Genomic DNA, 15,523 nt, shown 5'->3' with positions numbered 1-15,523 from the left:
CGCACCATCCAAACCCTTGAAGACATGCTTAGGGCATGTGTAATCGACTTTGGTAACGGTTGGGAAAAGCATCTCCCGTTAGTGGAGTTTTCATATAACAACAGTTACCACACCAGCATCCAGGCCGCTCCATTCGAAGCATTGTATGGACGGAAGTGCCGATCACCTCTTTGTTGGGCAGAAGTTGGTGACAGTCAAATCACTGGTCTAGAACTCGTAGTAGATACAACCGATAAGATTGCTCAGATACGACAACGAATGGCGGCAGCTCGTGACCGTCAGAAAAGCTATGCTAATAAGCGAAGAAAGCCACTCGAGTTCCAGGTTGGGGATCGAGTGCTACTCAAAGTCTCACCTTGGAAAGGTGTAGTTCGTTTTGGCAAACGAGGCAAACTCAACCCACGATACGTTGGGCCCTTTGAAATCATCGAGAAGATTGGCAAGGTGGCCTACAGGTTGAATCTACCTGAAGAACTCAGCGGAGTTCACAACGTATTCCACGTGTCAAATCTGAAAAAGTGTCTGTCAGATGAGACCCTCATAGTTCCCTTAAAGGAGCTCACTATCGACGACCAACTGCGATTCGTCGAGGAACCAATAGAGATTACAGATCGAGATGTTAAGATTCTCAGGCGCACCAGAATACCTCTCGTCCGAATTCGTTGGAATTCCTGTTGTGGCCTAGAGTACACCTGGGAACGAGAAGACCAAATCAAAATCTAGTATCCCCAGCTGTTTAAGAAAAGTGCAACCACTACTGAGGCTGAAGCTACTGCAGAATTTCGGGACGAAATTCCAAATCAACGGGGGGATGATGTGACACCCCAGGAAAACAAGGAAAACAACGCAACATAACTAGCTTCCTCAGTAACCACGTGCTAAATTTCGGGACGAAATTTTCTTAACAGGGGAAGAATGTAACAACCCTCAAAATTCCATGTGTTCCGTACAACTTATTAATGAAAATTAAAGTGCTTAATGACTGTGCTGAATCATTTAACTGCTTTCTGATATCTGTGTTATACTTACATGTGTATGTTAACATACTAGTAGTATACAGAAAAGTTACTAAATAGTCTGTTATGCTTTCCTGAGTGTTGAAAATTAAAAACGTTACAAAAATATATATGTATGACACTTTATGGATTAATTAAGCACTTTAATGGAACAGTATCAAACCGAACAACCGGACATTACCCGGAACACTAAAATATTACCAGAGACATTGCTTTTATTTTTCTGAATTAGTTATGGTCCCCGAATATCATAACACACACTACATAAATATCTAATAACTAATACCCTAACCAATACACTTAGATTTCAACTATGATTAAACTAACTAGTTACAACCTACATCTAGAACCCCCCCCCCCACCTATGACCATCCAACATGGTGGCCCCACCATAGATTTTATTTGATTATTGTATTGGATCATGTTCCCCCATCTATGACACTTTACACAATGGATGAACACATGAAATGGTTATAAGAGTAGTCTTGTGAGCATAAGACTCATTTCACCATCCACACATTCAACACCACTTCTCTCCCTTCTCCTTCTTCCTTTGTTTTGGCAGCCAACAACCACCACCATACCACCACCCTCACATCATCTTTCAAGCAATCTACACTCACCCAAAGGTGCAAGAGGTCCTCCAACGAAGCTCGGTGTGTTCGGAAGTGGAAGGACCTTCTCCATTTGCTATTAACCACCACTTTTCTACACTCGAACTTCCCTAGCCTTGAGCTAGTGGTAAGAACTTAGATCCGATCATTCTTTATGTTATTTAAGTGGTTAATAGATGTTAGAATGATAAAAAGTTAAGAAACCTTAAAGCTCATGAACAAGTCTTGAACATAATGTGTTAAAGTGTGGATAAAGAGAAGATATGTGTGTAAATCATGTAGATCTTGTGTGGTTATGATTATTGGTTGATTGTTTGATGTTTTGCTGGGTAATATTGATGTTTGATGTTGTTATAATCACTAAACATGTTAACGGAATCAATCGAACACAAGTTAGTAAGTTAAAGAATGAAAACAGAATCTGTCCAAGTTTTACAGCCAACTTCAGTTGGCTGTAAATAGGTTGTAAACACTACGAAAAACTGATATTTTGACTCTAAAACGTGTTATTATGAAATACGGTTCTAATGGCACCAGAATCGTAATTTTTGGACTTCGTTTACTATTTTAAAAGTGTCTTTTCGTAACAGCAGCTAGAGCTGCAATTTTTCTGCTGAAAAAGTGCATCTTGTTTTCTGTTATAACTTGTAATCTGTGTGGAGTCTGATCACGAAATTTATACCATAGTTGATCATCGATGTATTTGTAATTACCCCACTGGAATTTCGTAAATCGGACGCTCGATGAATTTTAAATAAATTATCTCGTGGACTGTGGTCGGCAAAATATAAATCTGAATTCAGTCCGGAAAATGAATTTTTATAAAATATTGGTAATGAACCGGACCCCGATATTTTTACACAATAAAATTTGGAACGTTTAAGGCATTCTGTAAAAAAAATTGGGAATTTTTGGAATAAGTTAACTATTTTATTAAAATGTCCGAAAATAGCCGGTTTTGAATGTTAATGCTGAATTGACATAAGTTGTGACTTGCGTGTCTAAATGTCGAGTATGCTATCTGTGAATGATCTAACATGTTATATGTGTTACGTGCACTATCGTATGTATGCTTATGAGTGGGGAATGGATGGGAAGTATATATATACGGGCATAAACAGTTAAAGTAATGCATGCTATGTGATAGATACGCGTAGGAACTTTGTGCTCTATTTGTAAGACACTAAATGACTAACTGTAAATCATACTAGGACGTGATTGACCGACCTTGACTGTTAGCGATATTTGAGAATCTAACCGAGCAAACCGAGGTGAGTTCACACTAAGCATGGTAATTTCCCGGTGGGAATGGGAATGGGTACAGGAATAGGGATTCCTCGTCCTTTGGGACGCGTTCAGGAATGTGAATTCCTCGTCCTTGAGACGTGTTCAGGAATGTAAATTCCTCGTCCTGTTGGGACGTATTAGACTTACTGGACTAGAACTCTATCAGCGAAGTCCCTCCCTTTTTGTATCGACTTAATCGCCGAGGCTATGGCGAGCGGGTCATTAGTTAATAGCGCTATTAGGTTTAACAAACCTCACACCGTGCCAGTCGGACGGGCGTGTACTAATGGACTATGGCACGTCGGTGGTGATAGAACACCGACGCTAGGGCATAATTGATTTTTGTTAGTAGTCGATATGATAAACGAGTCTGGTAGTTTAAAATACTGGGGTAGCTCCCCACGGCCAAAGTGTCGGGCTGGATAGCCAGGGAAGGTGGACATGGGATGGTTAACTAATAAACGTTTTCGAACTATGGGGTAACCCCCACGGCTGGATAGCCGAATGAGATTAAACTATGTTTTTGGAAACAACTCTAAAATGGACAACCAACCGTGAACTCACTCAACTTTGTTGTTGACTCGTTATTACATGCTTTGCAGGTCATTAGATGCTATGGAGCTTGCATATGGAGGTGGTTGTTGTGGGATGCGAACTGATAGGTCCAGTACTTAATGAATAAACTTTATGAACTTATTAAACCTACTTTTGGACTTTAAACTTATGAACTATGGACTTATGTTTTGAACTTATGTTTTATGCTTCCGCTGCTAACCTAAAATCGGTTTACTTTCTTTTGGTCACCAATCGTATTGTGTTTGGTTTTATTTACTTAATTATGTTGTTCAATATGATTGGTGGCTCAATCCTGGTCATGTCACGCCTCCAAGCGGTGATACTCCGCATGGTGGATTTTGGGGGTGTGACAGACATAAGCTAGATCCGCATGGATCAAGTCACAAATGGATCCGCACGAATCTAGACTGTGCATGGAACTAGGGTTTTGACTGATATGCGCATCCATGAAGAAAGGTCCATCCGCGCATAGCTTCATCCGCTTGAAGATGTCCATTCGCACCTGATTGGTAGATCCGCACACTTATGTATTTGAGGATGGACTTGATCTACAAATAGGATGCTAGGTCTTGTTCATTTGTTTTTTTTTTTTTTTTTTTTTTTTGAGGACTTAAGAGTTGTTACTCTATCCGCTTGTTTTCGTGGTGTTGTAACATCAAATCAGTAATAGAAAACATATTATAATTACTTGTTTTTGTTCAATCCACTCTCGTACTTGGATTCCGCGCAAGATACGAGATATACGCAGTCAACGGTGTGTCGGAATCGATCCTAACACACACTCTCAAGTGGTATCAGAGTAGGAGATTGATTGCAATGACTGAAATACAAGATTCAAGCAAATCAGAGCCAAATTTCATCACATTCTATTCATTCTTCTTCTACTCATCTTCTACACATTCTTTTTCAAGTTTAACACTCAGATTCACATCGAATTTACGGTTGAAATTGGCTGAATTTTTCACAAGTTGTGCGAAAGCACGTTTTGATCAATCCTTTAAAGTTTCTAATCGAAATTCGAATAAAATTTTTGAAAAATTGCTTAAAATCATGAAACCGAAAGCTGAGTTGTGTGCAGATTATTACGCACGGACCTAGACTAGTGTTGACTCACACGGATCCACGCTGATTTAGGGTTTTGCATGTTATTAAGGATCAAGAACCTTGATCAGCACGGACCTAGAATTCGTCATTCGCACGGATCAGCTGGTGTCCATCCACGCGAATCTAGATAGTTGTGTTGTTTGTTTTTCAAAGTTGTTCAAGTGTTTGTTTGATTGTTTACAGGTAATTCCTGAGCACTTCAAAATCATGGAAGAGGAGTTTTATAACGAGTTTTACAACGCTTTCACATCCGAAACGACACCCACTTCAAAGAACATATCTAATGCTATTTTGAAAAGTTTGAAATATGATAATGTGTACGGAACTAATCAAAGACCACTGAAACTAATGAATATAGAAGATTATAACTGGTGGAAGGACAGATTAATTAATTCAGTGAAAGCATATGCTCATGAGTGTTGGTTCTTGTTAGAATTCGGATATAAAAAACCATTAAATGATAAACAAGAAGAAATTCCACTTGAAAACTTAGAAAGGGAGACAAAAAGGTATTTTCTGATGAACAAAGAATGATTGCATTGATACAACAGTCAGTCAGGGATGATATTTTTTCGTTGCTCCAACATAATGAATCATCGAAATCTTTTTGGGAAGCACTAAGAGTAAAAGCTGAAGGTGGACAGGAAATCAAGAAAAACAAAATATCATTGCTGAAGAAAGATTTCGATTTATTCAACTGTCTAAAGGGAGAGAGTGTCTGACAGATGATAGAACGTTTCTTTCATCTGAAAATTGAGCTTGAAAGATTCGGTATCAAAAAGAACAGAGAAGAGATTATCAACAAACTGATATAGGCATTATCTCATGTAGATGATTGGAAGACATTTTTCATGATACTGAAAAACGACGCAAAGTTCGATGAATTCACCTTGGACACGTTGATTGAAAAGCTTTAAGGACATGAGCTAGAACTTCAAAATCAAAATAAAATGAGCAGCTCGAACTATCAGCAAAATGTGAATCTCTATTATTGATGAAGCATGCTAATGAACAATCAATCATCAAAGATTGGTACAACTTATTGTGTTGAAAGTTCAAAAGATTCACCAAAAGGAAGTTCTTCAAGTTATGATTCTCGTTATCATTCCTCTTCAGCATCAAACAATTCAAATCCAGATGTGATTCAATGCAACATCGCCCTGAATCTAAAAAATTCTCAGAGTATGAATGTTGACTTGCCAAGCAACAGATGATCTTTTTAGCATCGATTCAGGAATCTTACGAAAGTATGGTGGCGGGTAGAATTTGAAATCCAAATATGACAAAACAGGATTACGACCAGATAGATCCAGAAGAGATGGAGCTTATTGACATCAGATGGTGCATGGCTAGTGTTATCATGAGGGCACAGAGATTCATGGAGATTACCGGGAGGCAATATCTTGAGGGTCCAAACACAAAATTGGGATTTGATAAATCCAAGGTTACTTGCTTTAGATGCAAACAGAGAGGACACTTCAAGAGAGAGTGCTCAAACCGGGAGGTGAATGAAAATGTCAATCCATTCCTTGACGATTATTACCAAAAGGAAATCTACCATCACACCAATGAACAACCGCCAAAGATGAATCAAAAACAAATTGATGAGGGATCCTCAAAAGAAAGAAAGAAAGCTTTGGTGGTTACTCAAGATGACGAGGGATTCAATTAGAATAAATACATTCCAAAAGAAAAACATGCATTGGTTGCTGAAGTGAAATCTGTTCAAGTTAGAGAGAAAACTATGAGAGAAAGACGCATTGCGGATATCAGATTGGATGAAATGTCTGCAGCTTTTGAAGAAGCTAAACGAGCAGGTAGATGGGATGAGAAGAGAAAATGTTACACAGATTCTCATGGTAATCCGGTAGTGAATTCAAAGAGTATGGATTGTAATGCACTGCTTGATGTCATTCCTACTGCTGAAGAACTTTATTCGAAAAAGTTTGAGGATAAAAATTATATTCCAAACATGGAAAAACAAATTAGAGACGTGATGCTTGCGAGTTTGAAGAAGATTGAAGAAGAAGCTATTGAAGAAAATGTTGAGAAAATGGTTGAGGAGTTGAAGAAGACGGCAGAAGAAGCTTTGATATCAGAGAAAACTGAGGTAAAAACTCAAAATGAATCTTTTGAGTCGTCAAACAAAGATGAATCAATGGGTAATAATGATGAAATTGGTAAACAATCTAAAAAACGAAATGAAACACATTGCAGGAAATGCATGGAAACATGCAGTGCCTGTATTGTAAAGGTTGAAAACTTAAGATCCAGAAATGTTGAATTTACTAAAATTGAAAAAGTTTTCAAAGAAAAATGTAAAGAAATGTTTGAAAATGAAAATCTTTTGAGACAAAAAGAAGAAGAACTGACACAAAAATGTAATGTTCTTGAAAAGGAAAATGAAAGTTTGAAACAAAAGTGTTCAGCAAACAACAACGAATGTTTACAAAAAGAAAATTGTTCAAGAAATGAAAATATAATATGATGTAATGAAAATTTCATATCGTACAGCAAAAGAAGCATATGAAAATGTAAAAAGTCAAATGAAACGTATTCAAGCTAGACTTACACAATATTCCAAAACGACACAACTTCTTGAAAACAAATATAAAATAAAATAACAGGTTGTAAATCAATATATTGATGAAGTTGTTGAGCTTAAACGTAAAATGGCTGAGGTAGAAAAAGAAAATAATAAGCTACATAGTTATCATGCTTCTTCATATATTCTTGAACGTATTTTCAACATTAAACTGGATGATAATGATTCTGAAAAGAACAAAAAGGGAATACATTCGGAATATCATCAGGTTCCACCACCGTTTGAGAAAAATTTTACATTCTATGATGATGAAAAGGTGGCAAAAGCTTGCGACATGGTTGATCAATTGCCTAAAAACATTGATGTAACTTACTCCAAATCTGATGATGTTGGTGATTCAGAGGTGGTAAGTAAGGTAGTTGAAAGTGTTTTGAAAGAAGATTCTACCAAAAACAATAAGTCCGAATCACATGATGAAGATGAGGAAAGTTTTCATAAGAACTATCTTAAGATTCAAATTCTGAGACAAATTCGAATGATGATCCGATAATTTTGGCATATTATATGGTTGGATTGGACAAATTGTTCTCAGATGTTGAAGTTCCGATTCAAAATGTGATTGCGGAAAAGATTGACAAAGTTTTCAAACTGGTAGAAATTGAGAAATCTGAAATTGACAAATTTTCCGGTAAAGTGAGCAAGAAAACTTTTTATAACAAACCAGGGTACAAAAAGAAAAACACAAAGGCTGGGTTAGGTTATAAAAAGAAACAAAATCAATAGAAAAGGACTGAAAAGATAAATTTTTAGAAAAGGGTGAATTTTGTTCACGGAACAAGTTTAGAACAAGAAAAAGAAATCCGATTTAGTAGACAGACTAATGAGGAATTCTATGCTCAGAAGAAACGACAACAACAGGCCAAAGATGTTTCAAAGAAAACATGTTTTAAATGTCAACAAATTGGACATGTTGGTTGCAAATGTCCAAATCTGAAGCCTGTTGATGTTGAAAAAGAGAAAAAGAAATCTGAGGTTGTGAAACAGAAGTCAACCAAGTTTCAGTTAAAACAAACTTGGAAACTAAAAACAACTAAATTTGAGCCAAAACAGATTTGGAAACCAAAGTTTGTTTTATCAAAGCCAAAACAAACTTGGAAACCAAAGACATCCAAGTTTGAACCAAAACAAATCTGGAAACCAAAGATTGATTTGACAAAACGAAACATTCAAAATGATACAATATTTTATGAACGAAATGTTTCAAAAGGACAAATTTGGGTGATAAAGAAACAAACTTCTGTGAATGGGAAAAGGAAAATCGACTCGACCAAGAAGTTTGAAAATAAGAATGAAAAAAGTTTTTGTGAAAAACGACAAAGATTTTCCGAAATTGAATGATTCTTATTGTGTCACAATACCCAAGGTCAAACAAGCATGGGTTGCCTTATTCAAGTAATTGAGTTAGTTGAATGTGCAGGTGTTCCAAAGCTCAAATAAAGTTCAACACGGAGAATGAGCAGCCTGGCACGGGAGGAGGATTCCTGTGGATGAAACAGGAAGTTTGTTTTGTTAATAATTATAATAAATAAAACAAAAAATGAAAAAATAAAAAAATAGAAAAACATAAAAACAAAAAAAAAATTTGTTTTTGAATTCTTAAGAATAAAAAAAATTTGAAAAAATATGTTGATGGAATACGCCTAAACCCTCACGGGTGAACAAACAAAACTTGGTACAACAAGTTTCTTTCAAGTGGTTAAACAATGTCAAAAATCAGTTTTGTGTTGTAAATCATGGGGGTGCTTTATACTAAAAAAAGAATGTAAAGCAGAAAATGGATGGCGAGATGAAGCTATCTACATCAGTTTGTCAAATTTTCTTAAATGTTTTGGATTTAGGGGGAGTAAAAATTTTGAAAATACAAAAACATTTAAAGATTTGAAAATGTCAAAAACATGAAAAAAATCAAAAGAGTTTTGTGTAAAAAGAGGAAATGATAGTACATCAGTAAGACAATCACAGCATGGTAAAGAAATGGAAAGTCAAATGTGATAAACGGTCTCACTGATGATGTGCCAGTAGGTTTTTACACATTTAGTAGATTAATTTCGAGATATAAACCTAAATCAATAACTTTCTTATCTCATGGGGAACATCTCTCGGATATATGGACTTAGTAATCCGAAATTTCGTTTGAGAGATTGCCTGATTCTCAGATATTAGGTCTTTATAATTATTAATATCTGGAGTATTATACTTGGTCTTCTGATTTTGTGTCATCAATGGCCTAGACCTTGTATAATGCTTTTGCGCTTAAAGTTTTCCCTCTACATAAAAATTGAAATAATATTGAAAGATATATATCAAGTGTAGTTGTAAAGAAGATTCCTAAGTGGAACACACCTTAAGTCGAGCCTTCATCTCTTTGACTGAACGAAAGTTCTAACCTAAGCTCTCAAGGCCTCGCACTAACCCAGAGACAGATATCAATCAGGTATATTCACCTGTAAGACTGAATCTAGGGAATCTTGATGCGGGAGTATATTCTGAGGTAGGACACGCGAATAAGTTAAGTTCTTAAAACACTAATCTCGTATCTTGAATCAATTAAAGTTTGTGTAAAAATTTAAGTGGATCAGTATACTGACAATCTAAATGAATTGTTTAAAACTTAAAGTTTATATAGCATAAACTTTGTAAAATACAAAAAGATTTTATTTCACTTTAGGTTTCGACAACTGATGTTAGAAAGCTGAGTTTCAAAATCTAAATATGTTGAACACGTCTCAGAAAATAAACAAGTTCATTAAATTGAAACTTGAGGTTTTTAACAAAAAAATTCAAAAACAGTTTGTGAATCTCTAAGGTCATTAATTTGAACTTGATAGATAATCAGATGAATCAAGGTCATTAAGTTGAACTTGATTATCTGAGAGCGTTTAGGATGTTGGATACTTTGAATGTAAAATTTATATTGTTATTTGATAGGGGAAGTTAAGCTAGGTGGTTAATCCTGAATTAAGGGCCAGCCTACTATTCTGGGTGACCTAAAAATCTTTAATTCTCAAAATATCTGTGTTTAGAGTCCGGTTACCAATCCTAGAAATCTCAAAAGTTTTAATTGTCAAATTAATCTTGTTGAGAGTCAGGTTCTTGATCCTAAAATGGTTAGAAATTTTCTCAAGTGGTTTGAATTGTCAAATTTTTCAGAAAGCCAGGTTTAGATCCGGAAGCTTAAAGCAAGGGGGAGCCTGGAGAGAGAGTCTATTGAAAGGGGGAGCTGATGAAGCAGGATGCAATGGGGAGTCTATGGTGCTGAATCTATTAAAGCAACTCGAAGACTCAGAGAGTAGATAAAGACAAGCTACGAGAATGATTGCAACAATATCCAAGGGGGAGTCTATGAGTGCATATGTCTATTGCTTCCATCAATCACGTATCATAGTTGAACAAGATGAGACAAGACAGGGAATTAACTAAAGGATAAACATGTGTACATGCTGGTTTGCACGGATGGACATGAGCTAGATCTGCGTGGATCAAGTCACATATGGATCCGCCCGAATCAAGACTGTGCCCACTAGGGTTTTGACTGATATGCGCATCTGTGAACAAAGGTCCATCCGCGCATAGCTTGATTCCCATGAAGATGTCCATCCACACCTGTTTAGTAGATCCGCACACTTATGTATTTGAGGATGGACTTGGTCTATAAATAGGATGCTAAGTCTTGTTCATTTGTATTTTTTTAGGACTTGAGAGCTGTTACTCTGTCTGTTTGTTTTCGTGGTGCTGTAATATCAAATCAGTAATAAAAAACATATTATAATTACTTGTTTTTGTTCAATCAACTCTCGTACTTGGATTCCACACAAGATACGAGATATACACAGTCAACGGTGTATCGGAATCAATCCTAACACGCACTCTCACTTAAACCATTTATTTAATACTTTATGCGCTTCCTCGGGCACCATTTCTAGATTCGATGCCTCTTCAACCAGTTTTTCAGTGAAGACATGTTCTTTTAAATCTTAAAAGTCAACTTCAGCACCTTCAACTACACTGATGTTCATAGTATACACAAACTCAACTTAAGCACCTTCAACTGCACCAATGTTCATAGTATACACAATGTTATTTCCCTTGCTAATCAACACATGATTGACGTTCCATTCCGACCTCAACTCATCCACAATCCCTTCAACTTCATCGCGATTATCAAGATCTTCATTTGATAAGAAATGTTCAATAGCTGTATCCTCTTCATCCGAATCATCAGATGAACTCGATTAATAGAGTTCATCTTCGATCGGATCTTTACCTTTGTCACCACCTACTCCACTACCTGACTCCCCTTCAACAACAACATCGGTTGCAGCTTCCGCAGCTTGTGAGCTACTTCGATGCTCCCTCTACTGTGAAGCATTGGGATCCTTGTCTTTATCTAGATCATCTTGAATATTTTTAAGCTCATCTAACTTGCACTGCGCTTGGAGTTGTAATTCTTTATTGCTGCTACTCTCCCCCTGAGAAACAAATAGCTCGACAAGCTCGGTTACAAGTATTTCCTCGTTCACTATACATGGTTCCTGATATCTAGTGGTGGTGGCAAGATCCCGTTTAACGAGGATAGCAATCTGTTTACCTTGACTATGTATATTAGCAGCCATTTGTAAGAAGTGTTTTCATATAATTCTCCTTTCACTTGAAGCTCTTTACGGTTTTCTGCGGATGCTTAATTAGATCTTGCCTTGATTTAATAGCCTTTATCTGCTCGACCAAAAACTTGTGCACTTCATCAAACTTGTTCTGCACATATTCCATAAACCTTGGTCATTTACTTTGGCTTGGTTCACCAGCAGGCCTAGGTCTCGGTTGAGGCACAGTAGGTCATGGGCCTTCCCGACGAGGTGTTGGCATTCGAGGACCAACAGTGACCTTCGGGCGAAAAATCCGAGACTTTTGACCAGCCAGCTTCTTCAGACGCGGACCAGATGGTCTAGCATCACTTGGACGCACGAAGCTCTGAGTGGATCTTTGATACATCGTGATGAAAACCGAAGGAAGATAAGGCGAACTGACTCCCACTGATGTGGCAGACAGATTGCCAGAATCAGGCAGAGCAGGAAACAAACTAAATAGTTGAGCAGTTGATATTCCAGAAGAAGCAACGGGTATAGTAGAACTTACTGAAGATTGAACTTGAGTAGAAGTACTTGAGACAGAGATCTAATCCGTAGAGCTCGGAACTAGAATGGCAACTGTAATTGAGGATAGTGAAACTGGAACTCCCAAAATGGACAATCCACCAGTGATGGTTGTAATTACTACGGCTGAGACATCAACAATCGACATGTCTGGGAGACAAGCTGGAGCCTTCACCTAGTCTTCGACGCTTTTAAGTCATGATTTGTTTAGATTGGCTGACCGGAACATTAGCTCTCCTATCATGATCACTATCACTATCACTGTCTGAAGACACATTAGGTAAGGCATTAAGATCCATGAGCTTATCATTACAGATAGATAACTTTAAACCCCACTAGGAAGAGGGACCAAGTGATTCAACTTTCTTTCTAAAGGCCACAAGCTTAGCTTGATCTTCAGCTGATAACTTAACCATTAAATCCTTTTCACCATCTTCAAGTATTTATTCTCGGATGGCATAACAACATCATCTTAGAACATAATCCCTTTGCCTTTCAAAGAACTCTCAATTGAAGCATCAGCCTCCAAAGCAGCATCGAGTTCTGCAATTTCTCTATAAAAATATCATCATCGGGGTTTGGGCCTGCTTGTGCAATATCAACATCCTGTTGAGCCACTTCCATTGCTATATCTTCCTAAATCTGTTCTTGAAACGGTTCTTGAACGGGTTCAGGAATGTTTGGCTCAACCACAACGGGCTGTTCTACGATTGGTTCATTAACCACTGGGTCTTCATCAACCGGTTCCTCAATAACCACCAGTGGCTGTTGAAGATCAATCTAAGGTTGAAAAGTTGTCGGTTGTTGAGGAATAACTGTTGCAGCTACGTCGTCATCTTCACTTGCCTAAATGTTGTGAAAAATAGAAAAAACATATTTAAATTTGAAAAGTACAAAAACATAGAAAAGAACAAAAATGAGCTTTTGTGACCAAAATAGGAAATGATAGTACATCAGTGGACTGTCACGACATGCTAAAGAATTGTAACATCAAAAAAATTTTAAACAGTCTCACTGATGATGTGCCAGTAGGCTTCGCACATTTAGTAAATTGTTTTCGAGATATAAAGATAATGAAACTTCTTAATTTGTGGTTAACATTTCTCGGATATATGGTCTTGGTACCGTAATTTCGTTTGAGAGATTGCCTGGTTATGAGATATTAGGTCTTTATAACTATTTGATATCTGGGGTATTATACAAGTTCTTCTGATTTTCAGCATCATTCATATATTTGTTTTGTGCATCTGATTCTGAAGATTTCGGCTCATACACTATCAACCCAGTTCTACCTTGAGTATTATTATCATCATCACCCTTATCGTCATCATCATGATCAGGACCTTTGTCGTCTATCTCTTCATCATCCTCTTTCTCTTCTTCCTCTTCTGGTTCTTTAGTACTAGGTACAAGGATGAACTTTGTAATGTCTATTGGTTCAGGCTCTTTCTCAAGCTCAGGGCGTACTTCAGGAATAACATCAATAGGATTTTTGCCCTTATCAATAATAACCACCTCTGGTTCTGATGCAGCTTTTCTGACTCTTTCAGCATTTCTAGCCTCAGCTTCTTCAATCTCGATCTTATTGAACTCAACTTCAATATTTATTCCCAATCTCCTCTCTAACACCTTGTAAAGCATTTCCATCTTCTTGTCTTTCAACTTCTTATCCTCTTCCAAATCCCTCGTTATTTTCCGAAGTCTTTCATTTTTTAACACAAGACTTTCTATCACCGCAATCATAATCTTTACATCATTCTCCAGATCTTTTATCCTTTTATCATTCTGATCTACAAATATATCATAATCCATTGTGTCAATGTTAGGAATGATTGACCATCAAACATAAAATCTCTGTCTCTGAATGAAGGACCAACTTGTTGACGTGTTTGAGATTGTGGTTGTGGTTGAGATTGTGGTTGTGGTTGTGGTTGTGGTGAGATTGGTGGAATAGGTGTTGTAGGTGTTTGTTGTGAAGCAGTTGGAGTTCGGATTGGAATAACATTCTATTCTTCAACAGCAGGCGTTCACTTTTCTATAACTATTGGTTCAGCTCTAGCAGTTGTTACTATAATATTAATTTTAATATTATTTATCAACCTAAACCATTAAACTAAATACTATATTTAAATTTTATTTATATGGGTAGGTTAGTCGAGGCACAAGGGTGCTCGAGCTAAAAATATCAATTCGTTAGAAAAACAGCCAAGTCAAGCTTACTCGTCTGACTTCAAACTCTAGTCCGAGCTGAAGCTAACTCGGCTTGTTTACTCTCTTATGCAAAACAAATATTCTAATTACCAGCCTGATTACCCTCTTAACAAATATTTCAATTACAGATTAATACCATGTTTAACATACAATTAACTTCATATAAAACATGTATGACCATAAAGAATGTATATGTTGTTGATCAGATTTTTTAACAACTTTTTTGAATTTAAATACCAAATTACGTTACATTTATAAGAATCTAAATTCAGAATCACTTTTCTGATGAGTAAACACCAGTGTTAGACCACTAATGAAAGAAAAAAAAATACTTTAAGCGATTACATCCTCTTCTTTCCAATTAAAAACTAACTAGAAGATTGATGCGCGCGCATTGAGCCGTGGCCAACGAAATTGACATGTTGTTGATCAGATTCACGTTTACAATGTGTTAAAGATATTTTTGCAGGTTAAGTCTGTATTACTATCTTATACAAATAAGTAACTCACCAAATAAACTCAATACAATTAATGGTATCATAATTACTACGTTACATGACTTGTATCCATATAAATAACCTATCATATTAAGCTCCATGCGTTGCGGCGGGGGCGTAAAACCATGACAAATAGCACCAATGCCACACTATAGCCAACGACCACCAACATTGAAGTTGTGGCGTCTTAACATGGAAAAATTAGACCGACATATAAAACAATAGAAAATAATAACTAACTCGATTAAGGATTCGCATGTTGTGACGAACTTATTAAACGGGAAAAAATAGACGACGTAAACACACTGAACCACACACTTACATTGCCTCATGTTAACTCGCAAAATTTAGAACGTAGCGTATAACAAAACGTAAAATCATTGAACTGTATACACACATTTGTGCCGTGTTAAGTCGCAAAATTTAGATCTAAACGTAAAACGAAAAATTTTTCAAAATATGA

General features: G+C 36.7%; 1 protein-coding gene across 1 annotated transcript; it reads right to left on the bottom strand.

Moving 5' to 3' along the window:
• Window positions 1-13,528: 13,528 nt before the first annotated feature.
• Window positions 13,529-14,164, bottom strand: LOC110881763 (high mobility group nucleosome-binding domain-containing protein 5-like). The gene has a single exon (XM_022129926.1). The coding sequence runs from the start codon at window positions 14,162-14,164 to the stop codon at window positions 13,529-13,531; it is 636 nt and encodes a 211-aa protein (XP_021985618.1).
• Window positions 14,165-15,523: the final 1,359 nt, after the last annotated feature.

Source organism: Helianthus annuus, chromosome 10 (genome assembly GCF_002127325.2).
Source record: "Helianthus annuus cultivar XRQ/B chromosome 10, HanXRQr2.0-SUNRISE, whole genome shotgun sequence".
Taxonomy (NCBI): Eukaryota; Viridiplantae; Streptophyta; class Magnoliopsida; order Asterales; family Asteraceae; genus Helianthus; species Helianthus annuus.
Note: the sequence above shows the minus strand (reverse complement) of the source record. Positions and strands in the feature narration are given on the sequence as shown.

Bases quoted from the DNA above. Each gene is read 5' to 3' on its own strand.
- LOC110881763 (XM_022129926.1), bottom strand. From the start codon at position 14,164: ATGGATTATGATATATTTGTAGATCAGAATGATAAAAGGATAAAAGAT.